Source organism: Rhinatrema bivittatum, chromosome 8 (genome assembly GCF_901001135.1).
Source record: "Rhinatrema bivittatum chromosome 8, aRhiBiv1.1, whole genome shotgun sequence".
NCBI classification, from domain to species: Eukaryota; Metazoa; Chordata; class Amphibia; order Gymnophiona; family Rhinatrematidae; genus Rhinatrema; species Rhinatrema bivittatum.
In genome coordinates, this window is record NC_042622.1 from 131,257,638 (window position 1) to 131,277,537 (window position 19,900).

Here is a 19,900-nt window from a genome sequence, read left to right on the forward strand (position 1 = left end):
TAAAACATATTGCAGCACACAAAAGGTTCAAATAAAAATACAGAGTTGAATTCAATCAAAAACTTACTGCAAAAGTCCGAGTGAATCCCACTTCAGTGAGAGAGACAGAAAGACATGGAAATGAACAAGCAGATGGGAGGGAAAAAACTCTAGTAGGAGAACTCGATCCTCAGCAAACTGACAATTGGTTGACTAAAACAACACTTCGGATTGGACGGAAATTCTTTTCATGATACGAAATAAAAGTAGGCTATAGATAATTTGTTTGACCCCTGAATATTCTGCCCTTCTGGGCTTAATTCATGTCCCTCCTTTTTTTTTTATTTATTCGAGTTCCAACCAAACTCTTGTTCACTGCACCTACTTTTTAGGGCTGAGGTAGCCGTAATGCAAAGAACAGAATAAAAGCTACTGCCGAGGTCCAAGATGCTACTGGTATCTGCACCCTAGTCCTGATAGTGTTACTTCTCCTTTCAGTTCGTTCTACCTTGCATGGAACTCCCATTATGAGGCCGTGGTTTTAGCATCAGTATAGACGGGGATGGAGCTCTCTTACTACTGTACCTCCAAAGGAGAGAAATATCGTACTGAAAATTATTTTGCATGCATTCAGAAACAAGTAGCAAACCCAATGCAGGATGGCAACATGAACGATGGCCCGACAGGGGCCATTCTGTCTGCTGATTAAGAAGAGTTCAAAGGAAAAAGAAACGTCAAGGAGGAGAGGAAGGGCTAGAAAGGGTGGAGGGGGACAAAAAAAATAGACATAAGACCTACAAGCAGACATAAACACATGTAAAGTCACAAATCGATACATACTCTGCGTACAACAAGCACACACAATCACACAAAGGCACACCCATGTAATGTAACATAGCAATATGAAAATACAGACAACCACACATACACACACACCCAGACCTAAATATATACACAACTATCCAAAGCCACAGTCATATTGCACACATACACACCGGGCTGGAGGAGGGGCAATTTTCAGTAAGTCCTTCTGTGGTAAGGTATGCATGTCATTTTTACCCGAATACATTTTCCTAATTTTCAAAAATGTCCTAAAAGCATGTGAATACGAAAGTACCCACATATCTTGCCCTTGTAAGTTTTGTGAATGGCAGAACAGGGGTAAAATGACTCATGTAAATTTAAACATTCAATTCTACATGCGCAGTTTCCTCCCCTGATCAAACCATGTTGCCCCCTCTTCCTTCACCAGAACACCTGTTTTTAAAAATTCAGCTGGCTAAAAGTACCTGTTTTGTGAAGATAGGCATGGCTAATATCCGCTATGTGGGGGTCCAATATTTCCCTTAGTTACCCATACTGAGTTCAATTTTAGACTCAGTTACCCAGCTAGATCTGCAGGAATGAAAACCATCCTTCCTGAGTACAGTCACATATACACGCTCTTATCTAAATGGATCCAATTTTGTGAGCTTCTAAAATAACTCACTCACAAATGCCCCATGCATAACTGCACACAGTCAGACTATGGCTGCTTAGACTCAGAGAGAGATGACAGACAGACTACGCACAGTCACAGATAGACTTCAGACATGACAAGCACACTCTCGCTGGGGCAACATTTCTGGGCAGGGCTAAGAGAGATAACATCTTTGCAAAATCAGATGAGATTAAACAAAACAGAAACTGAGAGACTTATACCAAATCGAAAACAATGCTCTTGCTTCTATTATGACTGACTGGAGGAAAAGAAAGCAGTTAAAGGATAAACACTGATCGACTGGCATCTGAAGTTCAGACTGATAGAGAAAAGGGGTGGAGAACTTGAAAAATCAGCGAACCTCTCTATCTTTTAAGCACTGTGGCTCAATGAGAGTGACACGGTTGTGTTTTGAAAACACTGTGAGGGTAATTTTGACATTGCCTGCATAGATTAATAGTCAATTTACCATGGGCTGATTTTCTGTACTTTCCCTTTGAAAATATCACCAAAACTATCTGCACACATTTACAGCTGCACATTTGTGCACAGAGTTTTTTCAGGTAATTTTATGTGCATACTTTTGAAAATGCAAACATATGTGCATAAATGCAAAGCCCTCCCCAAACTTGATCCCAGGAACACTTGCACCTGCTCTGCGGAATGTCTCTGGCTAAACTCCCATGCCCATGCTGACTTCATACATTTCAAATTCATGCTGACCTCCTTCCAGTCTGCTATTGCTCTTGCCATGGAAGATTGCTATGTCCATCTGACAAACTCTCTTGCTTCCAACCTTCGCCATTTCTTTGTCACACTCAATTCCCTCCTCAAACTTTCTTCTCCTCCCAAACCCCCTTCCTTCTCTGCCCGGACTATAGCTGACTACTTCCATGACAAGGTTTTCATAATTAGTTTTGAGTTCTCAGACAGGTCACCTCTGCCCTCCTCTCCCCTGATTGGTTCCTCTACCCTTCTCCTGGCCCCTATCACTTCTCCTCCTTTTCTGAAATCACAGTGGAGGAAACTGCCCATCTTCTCTCATCCTCCAAACTCACTACTTGTTCCTTTGATCCCATTTCCACCCAGCTCCTCAGCTATATTTCCCCTGCAGTCATCTCTTCCATCTGTCACATCCTCAACCTATCATTTTCTATTGCTACTGTTCCTGCTGCTTTCAAACATGCTCTGATCACACCACTCCTCAAAAAACCCTCACTGGATCCTACCTGCCCTTCTATAGTAACTATCGTCCCATTTACCTCCTCCCTTTTGCTTCCAAACTACTTGAGCATGCTGTTCACCGCCATTGTCTTGACTTTCTTTCATCTCAAGGCATTCTCAATCCACTCTTGTCTGGTTTTCGCCTTCTATATTTCACAGAAACAGCCATTGCCAAGCTCTCCAATGACCTATTTATGGCGAAAACCAAAGGCCTTTACTCAATCTTGGTCCTCCTTTACCTATGTCCTACTTTTGACACTGTTGATCACAATCTACTCATTGATACTTTGTTTTACACTTGGATTTCAGGACTCTGTCCTGTCTTAGTTCATCAAACTCTTAGTGTGTCCTCCGGTGGATCCTCATGCACTGCTATCCCACTATCAACTGGTGAGCCTCAGGGTTATGTCTTCAGCCCTCTTCTCTTCTCTCTGTAAAGTAATTCGCTTGGTGCTCTGATCGCCTCTCAAGGCTTTCAAAACATCAGACATTTCATCGGGAATCCAGTTCCAAATCTTAGCCTGTTTGTCTAACATTGCTGCCTGGATCCAATTGCTGCCTTAAATTCAACATGGCTAAGACTGAGCTTCTTTTCTTTTCCCCTAAGCCTATTTTCTCTCTTCCTCCTTTCTCTTATTTCTGAAGATAACCTTGGGGTTATCTTCAACTCCTCTCTTTCCCATATCCAAAACACTATTAATATGTCATTTCTTCCTCTATAACTTCACCAAAATCTGCCACTTCCTTTTTAAATACACCACCAGAAACCTTAACCACTCTCTCATCACCTCCCGCTTAGACTACTACAGCCTGCTTCTTCCCACTGAACCATCTCTCTTCCCTTCAATCTATCCAAACCTCAGCTGCCCTGCTTATATTTCGCAAAGTTGCTACATCCATATAATCTCTCTTCTCAAGTCACTACATTGGCTCCCATCCATATCAACATACAGTTCAAGCTCCTCTTACTTATCTACAAGAGCCTTCACTACCTCTTCTCTCTCTCTCGCCACTCATCAGGCAAGTCACTCCTATCTATACTCTTCTCCTCTCCTGCCAATTCCCAATTCCGTGCTTTACATCTGGCTGCCTTGAGTTAATGTGTCACTGTCATGTTCCTCTCTTGCCGTATTTAAATCCAGTCTAAAAACCTACCTTTTGAAGCTGCTTTTAAATCTTAACCCGGATTATCCCTTTACAGCCTCATTAATTTTTAACCATTGCCTTAATAATAGAAATTCCCAAAGTCTCTTTTGACCTGAATGTTTGTCGATTAGATTGTAAACTCTACTGAGAAAGGACTCTCTTTTACATGTTTTGTACAGTGCTGTGCACATTGAACAGTGCTATAAATATGTGATAAGTAATAGTACTAGTAGTAAAAGTGCATGCATACCGGCCCTATCCATGTAATTATATCCACATAACGGATAGGCAATTTTGTAAAAGCCCGTTTCCGTGGGCAAAGCACTGTTCTGAATTTCATGCCAAGGAGGTCGTAGTACAATGCAATTTAATGTGAACTAAAGTCACTGACATCAGTGGGACAAATGGATACCAGCTCCAAGAAATTTAATGTGGCATGTCACATAATTCTCTGTGCCTATATCATTTGAATTTGTCAGGTTTCAGCTGTTCTTGTCACATTTCATTCTGCCCTGGATTAGAGCACGCTGTATGGATTAATGTGATTGGCAGAGAACAAGCTAAAGAAACTACTGTGCATCCACACTTTTGTGCCAGTTCTAAGTAAATGTCTTAAAACAGGCCCCTGCTATATTGATAAACCTCAGATTTGAAAAAGGCTTATAGACTGGCAGGCTGTGGCAGCATTTACTATACATGGAGAAACAGGGTGGGGAAATGTTACTGGCCATCAGCCGATCAAGGTTTCCATTGGCTGAACGTGTCCCTGCTGTGTTATAACAATTTATCTAGCTTTATAGTACTTTCTCTCAGTAGCAACAAAGAGAGGAACAGGGAAAGAAACATGAAGGCAAGGTAGAATAAAGGAGAGAGTGAGAGAGGTTGTCTTCCTTTATTGTTCCTTCTTTGTAACTCCCCTCCAACCCTGATGGCATGCCTGAGGGACATTAGAATCCTTGTTGACCTTGAGGACACTTCAGCAGATGAAGGCCTATCCAGTCTGCCCCTTTCTATCTCCTGTCCCACTTGCCATAGACTCTAATTGATCCTTGGCATTTCTAGTTTTCTCCCCACTCCCAGAGACCCCCCTGTGCTTGCCCCATGCTTTCTTGAAATCTGAAACTTTTATTTATTTCCACTACCTCCAATGAGAGAGTGTTTCATGTATACACCCTTCTGTCTATGAAGAATTATGCCCTCAGATTGCTCCTGAGTTTCCCCTTTTACCCCCCTTATCCAGTGATGCCTGGTTCTTGAGCCTCCTTTCCTTTGAAACAGGTCTATCTCCTGCACACTTATTCCTTAAAGCTAAGTGACAGTTTCTGTCATATCCCCCTTCTCTGCAACCAAACCTCAGTGCCATTCTATAGCCGGTAGAGGTCCATCAGACTAGAAGCAGCTGCCTTCCCTCCCAGAGCTCGTGTGGCACTCCCAAGCTTCACCAGCCCTGGAGACGAGACTCTGACTTGAACCTCCGCTGCAGTGTGAGCGCCTCAATCACTGCTGTTTACTGTTTTATTTAACAGAGTCTTACTTTAGCCATTAATTTCATTGTCTTGATTTTATTGGGTCCTCTTAATTCATCAGAAAATGTGTTGAAACCCATTCCAGTTCCAGTTGGAATTCTAAAGTAGCAAGGATTATTTCTGACAGCCTGAGAGTCACAGAACAAGTCCCCATAAAGGGAAGCTTGACTGCACCAGACATGCCTCATGCTTGCAGTGAACGAATGGCAGAGGGAACCACGTGCCAGCTAGACTTTTCTGCTTTACTAATTGCAGCGTGCATCCACCTCATCAAATATTCACTTCAAATCAAATCATAATGGTCAATTAGGATTTTCTGAACTTGGACCTTCAAATTATTCTTCCAATTAAGGTGTTTGTGAAAAATACGGTACACAGTAGAATGGCCTCCTACATTTATTTTATTTATTTTTTAAATTTTTATATACCGAGGTTCTTGTATGAAATACAAATCACTCCGGTTTACATAAAACAGTGAAAATGCCCCCCCCAAAAAAAGGGGGGGGGGCTTTACATAGAACAATTGAACAAATTTGGCCTAAATAGCAACAAAAGAACATTCGGCCTAAATAGCAACAAAAAAGAAATTTTAAAAGTGAAGCATTTTAAAATATGGGAGATAGTTAAGTTGGGTGAGAGAGGAGCAGCAAGCTGCTTGATAACTGCCTTTTCCTAATACACAGATTTTTCAAAGGTTTTCCATCCTTTTCCCTTCACGTCCTGGCTACCGGGGATACTCTTTGTTTATCCCAGGCTTTCTTGGATTCTGTTACTGTTTTTGTCCGCTCAGCCTCCCTGAGGAGGCCGTTCCATGCATCCACCAAAGCTGACATACATACATACATACATACATACACTCACAGGCATCCGCCACATGCACACACACACACACACACACACACACATGCATGCACGCACGCAGTAGAACAAACTAACAGATAAAGGACTGGGGAGTATCCAGATTACATTCAGGGAGGAACAGGACAGCTGTGGACAGAGAAGCAGCACTGGTTTTCGAGATGGCACAAGGAAGAGAAGAGTTCTGGCTAAATGGCTGCTTTTTTTTTGGGGTGTTCTACCTTATACGCCACTCGCGCAGGGCATTTTTTTCCCAGGCCTAGTGGAGGGGACATGTGTCTCAGCATCTCATACATGTCAGTGTAACCGATTCGCCCACTGTCACCAAAGAGAGCAAGGGCAAAAGCAGGAAGGAACGGGGCAGGGAGGGGATCGAGAGGGGGAATAAAAACAGGACCACATGAAGAAATAAACAAACAAAAGTAATATTTGTAAGAAAAACAGGATGGTGTGTAGGAGAGGAAGAAGGGGGAAGCATGGAAGAAAAACAGAAATCCGGTTAATCTCTTTTTTTTTTTTTTTTTTTTGGCAGTTAAAATAAAAACAAAAGGAGAACTTGAGCAGGATTTCACTGTCACTGCTGATTCTTTCTTGTTTCTGCAGTGAAATCCTGCCTTGGCTGATAAACCTGGACTTTCTGATCCCAACGGGATGATGGAATGATGAATGAGGTCTATATTCATAGACTAGGAAGAGAAAGAAAGAAATGTCTTTTCTTTTCCTTTGGCATTTCAAGTCAAGCACTGTTCTGTTCATCATGCCTGGGAGAGTGGCTGGCACAGGCAGAGTTATGAGACAGATGAAAAAGGCGTGCCCAAGAAAATGACTTTTTGTCTCTTTTTATAAAGCGTAGCTTCCAATTTCATGTCTGACAACTCCTTCCCTCCCTTAAAAATTTACACAAGAACAAAACAAGAAAATAAGGAACTGGTTTTCATTCCTTTTAAAATTAGAACTGCTTTATTCCTGTTTGAAGGCTAGGCCGGTGGCTCAGTGGCTACCATGCAGGAGATCCGGATTTGAATCCCAAGCCCGGCTTCCATGAATCAAGTTGGCTGGGGAGGCTGCACTCACAGCCCCTTTGGCATGGGGGAGGGGTTTCAAGCCATCACATAATGGTGACATCTATTGGTCAGGCTTGGAGTGCATCCATGCTGGGATTCAGAGGAAGCCAGAGCCTGTGGCCTCCTGGAAAAGGACTATCACTGTGATGGCTAGGATAGATGGAAACGGAATGGGGGGTGAGGGTTAAAAATTGGCTGAAAATCCCAGTAATAGCACATGAAGGCTCATAGCACCACAGCCCCAGTTAAGGCCAGTATCAATTGAGCTGGAAGCCCCCGCCCCCCTCCCAAAAAAAAAAAAGCTGTTTCGAGTGTAGGGCTTCAAAACTTCAGATTGTGGCAATGTGTGCTAGAAAGAAAAACTTCAAATCACAGAACATCATCATCCCCAGATGGCAGACCTGTGAGTAAACTGCACAAACAAGTTGTCCACGCAGTCCAAGAAGTAAATACAGGTGTGGAAGAATACACTAATTACATTATTATCAGCTGAGTGACAATGTCAGGGTATGAATTTATGTGCATGTTCATTTTCAACCCCTAAAACTATGGGGAAATGTCTTCCCTGATACTTGAGATTCTAGTTACTGGAAAACACATTCACTTGGCAGACTGATTTACTGCAAAATTAAACGCCTATTTTCAGAGACTCGTTATTCATTCTTGGAGGCCTTCCCCATCCCTTAATCTTGTGAGAGACTAAAAGCTTGTTAAAAGACGTTATTAAAACTATGGGGAAATTAACCCTATTTTTCAGGATAAATTGATTGGCAGCCTCGGGATTGAGGTCTCAAATCCTCACCCTTTCAGGGTTATCATAGACAGGCTCTTGGTCATTCTTCCATTTTGCTCTCTAAAAAGAGGAAACATTTAAAAAAAACAAAACAAAAAAAAAAAACAAGTCCTTGTGCAATCATACTGTGCCACAGTATTTTTCTCTGCATTTATCAGACACTTTCATCTGACACAATGCATTAGCAGTAATGGTAGCAGATAAAAGCTGTGAGAGGGGATAATGTATTATCCTAGTCTTTGTGCCCCAAGAATAATTGGTCCAGAATTTCTCTTCCTCCCTGCCCCTTTCTTTTCCTGCCAAGGCTACTGTCTCATAAGCCTGCCTGTGTCCATGCCCCTTGGGTGTGGGGATTAAAGGTATCATGGCATGGGATGGGGGGGGGAGGGCGGGCTTCATTCCCAGTCAGGCACAGCCCAGCCAAGTCCCCGTTTCTTTTGCTTGGGTTTGCATTTCCAGTCCGGGTACGAACAGTGGGATGGGTTCTCTTTAAATTCCAAACCTTGTATGCCACCCTAGATGGGCACTTCTTTCCTAAGCCAAGAGGTGGAGCAATAACGCGCAACAAACTGTACATATCGTTATAATGAATCCGACAACTGGAAAGAGAACAGCACAAGTTGTAATGAGAGGAACAAATACCTTCCCCATTATTTCAGCCTTCTATCTCCTTACAGGTCTGATTTACTAAGGCTTTTGCTCCCATTCTATGCCTATGGGGTAACATTCTTAGTAAACCAAACCTTATAAATGATACATGAATTAAAATAAATGCACAGTGATATATCTATATATCTTTATATATATTCCAATAAACAAAATATGAACACTCATGCTTACTTTAAACAAGTGGCGTGTTTAACAAATTCCCTCAGAAATTGCTCAGAATGTATTTAACATGCGAGAAATTTTGTTATTATTTTACAAAAAAGAATTTTTATTTGATAAAGCTAAAAAGGTTATTTGAAAAAGATATCATATGATATCCCTAGTATGTTAAATCACAGACCAGGATTCTAAAACAGAAAAGTCCTTTAACAGGTTAATGAGCCAATGGTCCAATGCAAAAACTTGAACTATCTTACCATATCTTGTTGTCAACGTAGCAACGTTTCCATAAGGGTGCTCAGCTGCGAGTCACAGCTCTTCATAAACAATTAATGGAACTTATTCAGTGTCCTAAAGGCTGAAATCATAGCTGTCTCCTCTCAAAAGGATTTCATCGGGAGAGGGAGATGCAAAGAACAACTGGATCATTTATGCATTTACAGCTGTGCACATACCGGCAACTTTAACAAAGTAGAAACATGTTTAGAGGTACTGAAATCTTTGGACATAGGAAATCTGACTTGAGCCTTACTTCTGTGAGCATCAAGGTAAATGACAACAAGATATGCTAAGATAGTTCAAGTTTTTGCATTGGACCATTGGCTCATTAACCTGTTAAAGGACTTTTCTGTTTTAGAATCCTGGTCTGTGATTTAACATACTAGGGATATTGTATGATATCTTTTTCAAATAACCTTTATAGCTTTATCAAATAAAAATTCTTTTTTTGTAAAATAATAAAAATGTCTCGCATGTTAAATAAATTCTGAGTAATTTCTGTAGGAATTTGTTAAAGATGCCAATTGTTTAAAGTAAGCATGAGTGTTCATATTTTATTGGAATAATGTTTTCTTGGACACTTTATTGGATATTATTACTGCCCAATTTTTTTAATATTAATATATATATATATATATATATATATATATATATAGAGAGAGAGAGAGAGAGAGAGAGAGAGAGAGAGAGAGATGGAGAGAGAGAGAGAGAGACATACCATATATACATCAATGCCCAGTATAATATATACCTTTCCACAGTGTTAGCAGAGTAATACAGTCAAATAGTAGGACATAAGCAAAAAAAAAAAATCTCTATATAAGTATATAAACATATTTATTTACTAAAGCAGCAAACAAAACAAACTAGTTTCTGGTGCCATTTTAGGGAAGGAAAACATAACTCCCTGAAGAGCTCTGTGGTTTTCTGTTGTATGAGTGCAATGGCTTATTTACCACATTCTAATGTCCACCAGTGAGCATCACAGGCCCTGTTTGTATGATTTGATCTGCTCGATTCAAATTCATTGAGAACTGAGCACTGAAGTTAGTCCTGGCTAGTGCCAAGAACACCAAAGGGGGGAACTACAGTAGAGCTTGCCCTAGCAATCTGGGCTATTTGCTGGGGTCACATGGCACCAATAGGAAAGGCCAATCTTCTAGCAGCAGCCACCTGTGAACTATGCATAGATTCCCACAGAAATCTGCAACATTTCAGGTGCCTGCGCTGTAGCAGAGCCCGTGGAAAACAGTGCATATGGTAACCGCTTGGCCTTTGTAACACAATGCAAAAGGCTGCAGTAGAGATGGGCAAACCAGAAAATACTTCTAGGCTGAGCCAAAGTCAAGTCAGGGTGTCTGACTTGTTTATAAGGGCCAAACACTAAACAAGTTAATTTCATTAGCCTGGAGGAAACACATTAAGCAGCCCTGGCCAGAATTTTTAAAGCATAAATAAACTGTTTTCCAATCTTTATGCATCTCTTCCCTGCTTGGGTCTTCCCTTCTGCCTCTGATTCGTCTCCTCATCTGTGCTTTTTTTTCACACTCCTTGCACTTTCCCATCTTCCTGTCACTTCTTCAGATCTCCTTTGCTCTACCCACCGCTCTATTTCTGTCTCTATCTGCCTGGTTTCCCTCTCCCAGCCCAGCTTCTCTCTCTCCAGTTCAGTCCACCTCTCTCCTTCTATCCTAATTGACCTCGTCTGTCGCTCTATTCTATCCCATCTTTTTTACCCATCCTGCTTTTTCTTCCAACTCAGCTGTTCATTCCCGGCCCACTTCTTCCTTTCCCGACCAACTTCCTTCATTCCATCTTCTCTTCTGCTGCTGCCTCTGTACCCCCCTCCTCCTCCAACAGCCTGTATCTTTCTCTCCCCCTTTCTTCCTCCCTTCTGTGTTTCACTGCTGCCCATCCCCCAACTCTTGGCTCCAAGTGGCTCAGCTAAGGTTAAGGTGCATGGTTTCAGTTATCTGTGCTGTTCTCCTGGTACTGCTTAACACCCTCCAGCTATGTATTTTCACAAAGGTGCATTAAATGCTAATGCAACGAATTGTGTGTTATTAGTGAATAGGACCCATTGAAAATAATGAGGCTTGCAGTAAATATCATGCATTTTGGTGCGTTAATGTTTAACACACCATTGTGACTAGGGATAAATGTCATTATATGTTGTACAGTTATTTCATTTTATATTTGACACATACATAATTATCTCTGTTGTAATACTTTATTCTGTGACGCATTCTACGTTGTTTTTTCTTATTGGTGCATTGATTCATCAGGTGATTGTGTAGATACATTTGTAAATTGCATATATAATAATACACTTTGATGATAAATTTTAAAGAAATGCACGTAGTGGCATACATGCTTGCTTATGGCCGCATACAGATTTGCGCTAGTATTTTCTAACAGGCACATATGATATACTCATGTTTTATAAAATACATATCTCTCCATTCTGAAACACTGATTGCCTGCTTATAGTGAACCAGTCATAAGCAGGACAGAGTTCCAGATAACAAGGCCTGCTGAAGAGAGTGCCTGACATTTTGTTTCTTTTAGACAGGCCCTCTTAATAGAGAATACTAGAGGTAATCCAATTCTTGAGACTGGAGGAACCTAACAGGAAGGCATCTTTGATTTAAAAATCAAAATTACAATTTTAAAGCGAATGCATTGTAATGGATGAAGCCAGTGTAATTCCCGTTAAAGAGGGCAAATATGATTTCATGGTTGTCCTTTCAAGACTAAACGAGGAACGGTATTCTGCAAAACGCTTAAAGCGAGAAGACGAGAAGCTGGGAGACCCATATACAACCCATTACAGATCAGCTATTGCAAAAGGCAGCACATAAATCTGCACATAAATGGCATATTATTAAGGCACAACTTTGTAGAAATTCATTTTGCACAGGTAAATCCTCTTGGTCTGAAACATCTGCTACAATCTCTTTTTGTCAATGATTGGGCAATGGCTCACTCACAATAAATTGGCCTTGAATTTATCTAAGATGGCAATTTTAGTGATCCTGTGCACTGATAGCAAGCCAATACTATCCTGTATCTCAGCAGAAAATGTTGAATTAAAAGTGCCATCACATATGAAAAGCCTAGGAGTAATTACTGACTTTAAGCTATCTTTCACTGATCAAATTAAAGCTGTGATCACTCAGGGCAGGCCTTTTTAAACTATGTGGCCTTAAGCCTCTCTTACAAGCAGCCAATTTTTGCTCAGTGGTTCAAGCCCTTATTCTCCTTGTACTGTAACTCACTCTACTTGGGCTCACCAGTGTCAGCTTTAAAAGCGCTTCAGATCTTGCAGCCTGGCTAATTTCAAGGTGCAGCACCAAAGAGTACATCACTCCAGTGTTATTGACCTCTACTGGCTTCCAAGCCAGGAGAGGTTGAAAAACAAAGTTGTGTTTCTTGTGCATAAATTGCTATCACTTGAATCCCTTTCAAGGATGAATTTGATGCGTCGTATTAATAATCCAACAAGAGCACTGTGATCTTCCCAGAGGGGACTTCTAGGTGTTCTGCCTGCCTGGCATGCCCGAGGAACGTGAGACAAGGGAAAGGGCATTTTCTAGTGCTGCCCCTGTTCTCTGGAATTCACTGCCTCAGATGTTGTGGTTGGCATCTTGCCCTGAGACCTTTAAGGGCTTTTAGAAACCGTTGCATAAAGCGCCTTGAGCCGGTGATGGGGCTTTGTCATTCTTTGCATTAGCATTTCTGAGGAAGACGTAGGCTGTGCAGGCATTGATTTGACGTTGGCCTGTTGCCGCATTGTTGATTTCTGTGGTTTTGTTTTTATGCATGGTTTTATTGTGTATGTATCTTTTGTACACTACCTAGTGACTTGGCGAAGGTGGCTTATACATAATTTGAAGAAATAAATAAATAAATAAACATGCCCCTGAAATGCCTCCTTGAATGCCCCTATTTTTTCTTTTTTTGTGGGCAAATTTATGCATGCAGTGAACTTGCACATGGATTTTTAGCCAGCTGAATACCTACAGTGTGCACATAGGGCTGATTTGTGCACAAGCTTTTGAAAATGTACCCCTCTTTGTGTTAATTCTTTAAGCAGCTTTCCTGCAATTCCCCCCAAAACACGTGCGCAATCCTAGTGGAAAGGGCGTCACAGATTGCTTCCTATTTGCTAGATCTGACTGATCCAGCTTGGTTATAGGATTCCACGCCACATATCGTGTCTCATTCAGCTCACAAACTAACTTCATGAGAAGGCATATTTGGCTCTGTTCCAAACATGATGGCTATAGGAGAGTTTACCTTCCTTTCTACTGTCAAAGGGCATTATTACACTTTGTATGCATTGTTGAAATCCCCCCCTTGGGTGGGGGAGGCAGCAACCCTGAGGGAAGAATGCTGCTTCCTATCAGTCTCAGACTACATTCCTGGAGTGGCTGAATCGCTGGAGGGAACCAGGCCACATCATTTCTTTTCTCTTATGCTGAAAAGGAGATATTTTGGCCAGCTTGACAAGGATGTTTATCTCAGTCCTGCGAATGCTTACTCCAGTGCGTAATAATAATAATAATTTTCTTTTTTTTTGCATAGTATCTGAATCTAGTGTGACAGAGGCTGAGGGTAGGCCAGGTGGCTCTGCAGCAATTCTGTGCCTTGCCATTGCTGAAGACCTCAGCACGATTCCTGGGCCACAACTCTGCAGGCAGCATTCACAGCCTCTGGGGGAGGGAGCTGCAGCCATTGCTCAATAGCGACAGCTTGTGGCCTGACTTGGGGGCTCTGTGTTAGCTGGGGTTCTGGAAAGAACTGAGGACTGCTGCAGCGAAGGCTGGGCTGAGGCAGAAAGGGGATAGAAAAATAGCTGGTCCTCTTCCTCTGCTCCTCTTCCAGTTAGTCGTGAATGAAGGCACAGTCTGTAGCCTACCAGAGGCCTGTTCCGACTGAACTGAAAACCCAAAAGAGCAGGAGGAAACAAAACAAAATAAATAAAAAGGATTGAGACTGTGAAGAACATTAACTTCCCTGGTTAATTTCTTGCTGAGCTTGTGTCACTGCTGTGTATCCCAGCTCTGCAGCGAACAAGCCGGATATGGTTCTCGTCTCAGCACAGGATCGGTTTCTGTAAATTCAGCATTCCTCTGTTTCTGCCTTCCCCATCCCCTTTCTCCTCCCCACATTTTCTTCACATGTGTGTTTAATGAGCAGCTGCAGAAAGAACAATTTAGCATTCCTTAACTTGGAATCTAAATTTAAAATGAGACCTTATGCATGTAGCTGCTCTGTCACTTCTGGCTCCTCGCCCTTTAGTTTTGTAAAGTGAAGGTCCAGCTAAGTGTTTCTGGACATACAAGGTACTTATGGCAGGAGTAGGCATGCATGGTAACATAGTAACATTGTACATGTCAGCAGAAATAGGCCTAAATGGTCTAGCTAGTCTTCCCAGCAAGTTGCTTAGGGTAATAACTGCTGCTCCGTGTAGGTTACTCCCATGCCTTCCGTTATGGGTAGTAAGTGCTGCTCCACATAGGTTACCCCATGCAGAAATGGTACAGTTAACATAAATTACCTCATTTCTTAATTTCCATCCTCTAACCTCTAGGAAATCACAGTACTTATCCCATGCTTTTTTGAATTCCATTACAATTCTTGTCTTCACCACCTCTTTCGGGAGGGCATTCCATTCATCCCTCACCCTTTTCTGTGAAGAAATATTTCCTGATGTTGGTCCTGAGGTGATCCCCTTGGAATTTCATATCATGACCCCTAGTTTTACAGCTTCCTTTCCATCAGAAATAGTTTGATTTTTGTGCATCATTAATATCTTTCCTGTCCCTGCTTTTCTCCAGGGTACACATACTTAGATCTTTCAGTCTCTTCTCATAGGTTTTCTGGTGCAAACCCACATCAATTGGGTTGCCTTTCTCTGGACCACTTCCATCTTGTCTCTGTCTCCATGTCTCTGCATCTTGAGTATTGTGTGCAGTTCTAGTCAGAGTATCTCAAAAAAGATATAGTAGAATTAGGAAAGGTACACAGAAGAGCAACCAAAATGATAAAGAGGATGGAACGATTCCCCTATGAGGCTAAAGAGATTAGGGTTCTTTATCTTGGAGAAGAGATGGCTGAGGGGAGATATAGTGATCTTGTAAGTCCCCTACTAATACTGGATAAAGATTATATCAGTTGGTTTGGGGGTAGACAGATTTGTGGTTTGTTGGGTTTGCAGCTCCCCCATGTTGAAGCTAGCAATGGAACAGTCCTAGTGTTTTTCTAGAGAGATCACCATTTTACCCCTGTGGAAACTTTTGCTTCTGAGGAGGCAGCATATCCTATGCTGTGTTCTCATTTTTGTAAGTCTTAACGTTAAGCTTCAAGGCCTCTGGACCTGTTATTCGGGTTAAACATCACAGGGATTACAGAGGTTTATGAAATAATGAGTGGAGAGGAACACATAAACACGAATCAGTTGTTTACTCTTTCAAAAAGTACAAACACTAGGGGACTTGCAATGAAGTTACTGGATAATACATTTAAAACAAATAGAAGAAAATATTTTTTTACTCAACGCATAATTAAACTCTGGAATTTGTTGCTGGAGAATGTGGTAAAAGCCATTAATATAGCTGGGATTGAAAAAAGTTTGGACAAATTCCTGGAAGAAAAGTCCATAAACCATTATTAAGATAGATTTGGGGAAATCCACTACTTATCCCTAGGATAAGCAATATGGAATCTATTGACCTTTTAGGATCTTGTAAGGTACTTGTGACCTGGATTGGCCCCTTCTGGAAACAGGATAGTGGACTTGATGTACCTTTGGTCTGACCCAGTATGGCAAACCTTAACGTTCTTATCTTTTTTCAGATATGGTATCCAGAATTGAACAGAGTATTCCATGAGAGGCCTCACCAAAGTTTGTATAGGGCATTATCACATTCTTTTATCCGTTGGTTATGCTACTCCTTATGCAGCCCAGCCTCCCTCTGGCCTTAGCCACTGTCTTGTCACATTGTTTTGCTACCTTCTGATCATCAGCCACTATAACCCTAAGGTTTCTCTCTCAGTCCATGCATGTCAGTCCTTCACCCCCATCATGTGCAACTCCTTTGGACTACTGTGCCCCAAATGCATGACTCTGCACTTCTTGGCACTGAATCCTAGATGCCACATTTTTAACCACTCTTTGAGCTGTCTTAAATCACTTCTCATTCTCTCTATTCTTTCAGGTGTGTCCATTCTATTGCAGATATTAGTGTCATCTGCATAAAGACAAACTTTTCCTTTTAACCCCTCCACAATATCGTTCATGAAGATATTGAACAGAACTGGACCCAGAACTAATCCTCGAGCACTCCAATTATCAGAATAAGTTCCATTTATCATTATATGCTGTCTACCATCTGCCATCCAATCTGTAACCCATTCTACCAATTCCCAGGCATCTCATTTTATTTATGAACTTCCTACGTGGCACCGTATCAAGTTGTTGAAATTTAAGTAAACCACATTGACTGATCTTTCTTGATCTAATTCTTTAGTTTAGTTATCCAATCAAAAGATCAAATATACTTGTTTGACACAACCTTCTTCTGGTGAAGCTTAGGGTCTTGCAATCCACTTTACCTTCCTTCAGCACAGTCTCCATTAATTTTCCCACCACCGAGGAAGTTTAATCAGCCTATAGTTTCCAGCCTCCTCTCTACTATCACCTTTGTAAAGCAGGACCACAGCCACTTTTTACCAATCTTGTGGCACCACTCCCATCTGTCATGGCCCATTCTGTTGTGGGTGGAGAGTAGGTATGGTGTCTAGGCAGACACAGTGGAGAGGCCAAGTGGTCAAGAGCCACTGTCTTCTGTCTGAAGCAGCCACTGTTCCCCATGTGTTGAGCCCTTGAGTGCAGGCAGCTGCCAGGACTTCCCTAGTGGAGGCAGAAACTAAGAAGGAATGAAGGCATGACTAGTGAAGGAGGCAGGAGTGCAGCTGAGGTCCACACTGGAACAGGAACTAGGAGTGTAGCTGAGGACCAAGACTGGAGTAGGAAATAGGAATCACAAGAAAATGGCCAGGTAACAGTATGACATGGAGAAAACTCAATGTAGACTGTTGGACCAGAAAAAGTGTGTCAGGCTAGAGCTCCTTATATACATACTCCTATCTGGGACACACCTAATCTGGTCCAGTAGGGAACCTCTGGAGGTGGGTCTCTCTAACTTTGCTTCGCTTAGTATTTTCTGCAGGATTCTTGGTGCTTTAGAGTATCTGTGGCCTACTGCAGGATCCCCTGGCCTTGCACACTGGGGATGCAAGTTCAATTTCTGATGTCCTTTACAGTGTAGCCACTCCTGAGGCTCTCAATATTGGCTTTTCTGGATGTTCCTGAAAAAATTTGGTCACCAGTTCCTTGGCATGGACATTTTGGGTTAGTTTCCATCTGAGCATCCTCTGATAACTCTGGCATTCAGAATCTAGCTGACAATGAATTTTTGGTGCCCTTTCAACATGACTGGCATTGGAGAAGGGGGCCATCTTCCTGGAAAGGGCTTAGGTTTAAAGGGCTTCAGAAGGGCCATGTGGAACCATGGATGAATATGCAAATTGGCTGGAAGCTGAAGCCTGAATGCCTCTTAATTGATTTGTTCTTGAATCAGGAATGCTCCATAAGCATCTGTTTGAGCTTACTTGATGGTCTCTTGCTCCTTATGGGGTAGATTTTAAAAGGTGTGCGTGTGTCCATGTATGCACGCTTCCATGTGCGCCAATTTTATAATATGCGTACGCCGGCGCGCGCATTATATAAAATCCGTGGGCTGCGCACACATGCGTGCCGGAGTTTATAATATGCATATGCCTGTGTGGGTGGCGCGCGCAAGGGGGCCTAATTTTATAAAAGTATGTGTGGCAACGAGATTGGGCCTCTCCCAATTCTCTCCCAGTCAGGGACCACCCCTTTCTCTGGGCCCGGCACTTTGGCACATAACGGGGGTTACGCACGGGGCTGGGCCCCTTTAAAAATGTGTGCAATGTGCACAAGGCCCGGCCACACGCTTAACCCCTGTTTTTTATGCGTGCAGGGGTTTTAAAATCTCTCCATATGTCTTTTGTGATGACCCATATCTTGACTCCTACTGTTAATTGTGGAGCTTCCTGGTATCACTTATCCATGAATTTCTTCTGTGACTCCTTAGCCAGTTCCAATTCATACTGGACATGCATATGTACCTCTATTAAGACATTTGCCCACAGTACCACTGTAGAGACCCAGGATTGCCGGGCCTCCCCTAAGTATAAGTGAGGGTGGATACTATAGCGTGCAAAGAATGGGAAGACTAAAGAGGTTAGGACTTTTCAGCTTGGAGAAGAGACGGCTGAGGGGGGATATGATAGAGGTGTTTAAAATCATGAGAGGTCTAGAACGGGTAAATGTGAATTGGTTATTTACTCTTTCGGATAATAGAAAGACTAGGGGGCACTCCATGAAGTTAGCATGTGGCACATTTAAAACTAATTGGAGAAAGTTCTTTTTGACTCAACGCACAATTAAACTCTGGAATTTGTTGCCAGAGAATGTGGTCAGTGCAGTTAGTGTATCTGTGTTTAAAAAAGAATTGGATAAGTTCTTGGAGGAGAAGTCCATTACTTGCTATTAATTAAGTTGACTTAGAAAATAGCCACTGCTATTACTAGAACAGTAACATGGAATAGACTTAGTTTTTGGGTACTTGCCAGGTTCTTATGGCCTGGATTGGTCACTGTTTGAAGCAGGATGTTGGACTTGATGGAACCCTTGGTCTGACCCAGTATGGCATGTTCTTATGTTCTTATGACTTTAGTTGATGAGTGCTTGGAGTTATTATCCACAAATTTTTCCATAGGGAGTAACTGTGCTCATTATGTCTGATGAAAATTACAAATGCATCAGAGCTACTGTTCTAGACTGATTTAGCCATTCTGTCTGTCTGTCGGATTGCAGGTGATATGCTGATGAAAACTTGGAGTTGGACATCCAGAAGTGTAGTTTTCTCTCATCAGAAGCATGCTAAAAATTGGGAGCCTCGGTTGGAAATAATATGAGATGGCAGACTATGCAGATGCACTATTTCTCAATCTGTTGTTTCATGGGAAGACTCGTAGTGGCCATTAAATAGGCCATTTTGGTAAATGAATCCACCACCACCAGAATCATGGTCTTTCCTTGTGAAGGTGATCAATCAGTAATGAAGTCCACTAATACCCATTCTCATGGTCTTGAGGTACTGGTAACGGTAAGAGTAATGCAAAAGCATGATTATGAGGTACCTTGCTCCTGCCTGTGCAAACTCATCTTGCCACAGGTTTCCACTTATTACCTCCAAATGATCAGAATTCCTGTTTCCAAAGGCAAAGTTCACCAATTGAAGAATTGTGGTAGAAGCTTCTGGTTTCTCAGATTCTTCCCCTTCCATCTGGGACAAAACATTTGCCTTACTATTCATGGAGTGTGGTTGGTAAGTTAATATGAAATCAAACTGGGAAAAGAAAAGAGACCACTAGGCTTGCCTTGAATTCATATTGCACATGGTCTTTAGGAATTCTACATTTTTATGATCCGTAAAAACCTGGACTTGGTGATAAACTCCTTCTAGAAGGTGACACCATTCTTCAAAGGCAGTTTTTATAGCCTGGAGTTTTTTTTATTATAGACATGATAGTTCTTCACTGCAGCTGTAAGCTTACGGGAATAGAA

General features: G+C 41.9%; 1 protein-coding gene across 1 annotated transcript in view; it reads right to left on the bottom strand.

Annotated features, from left to right (window-relative positions):
• Positions 1-19,900, bottom strand: part of CACNA1B (calcium voltage-gated channel subunit alpha1 B) — a 1,161,590-nt gene that overhangs the window by 80,207 nt on the left and 1,061,483 nt on the right. The window contains exon 38 of the mRNA XM_029613506.1: positions 8,573-8,669. Within this exon, the coding sequence (XP_029469366.1) occupies positions 8,573-8,669 (97 nt within the window). The remainder of the gene's footprint in view (positions 1-8,572; positions 8,670-19,900) is intronic.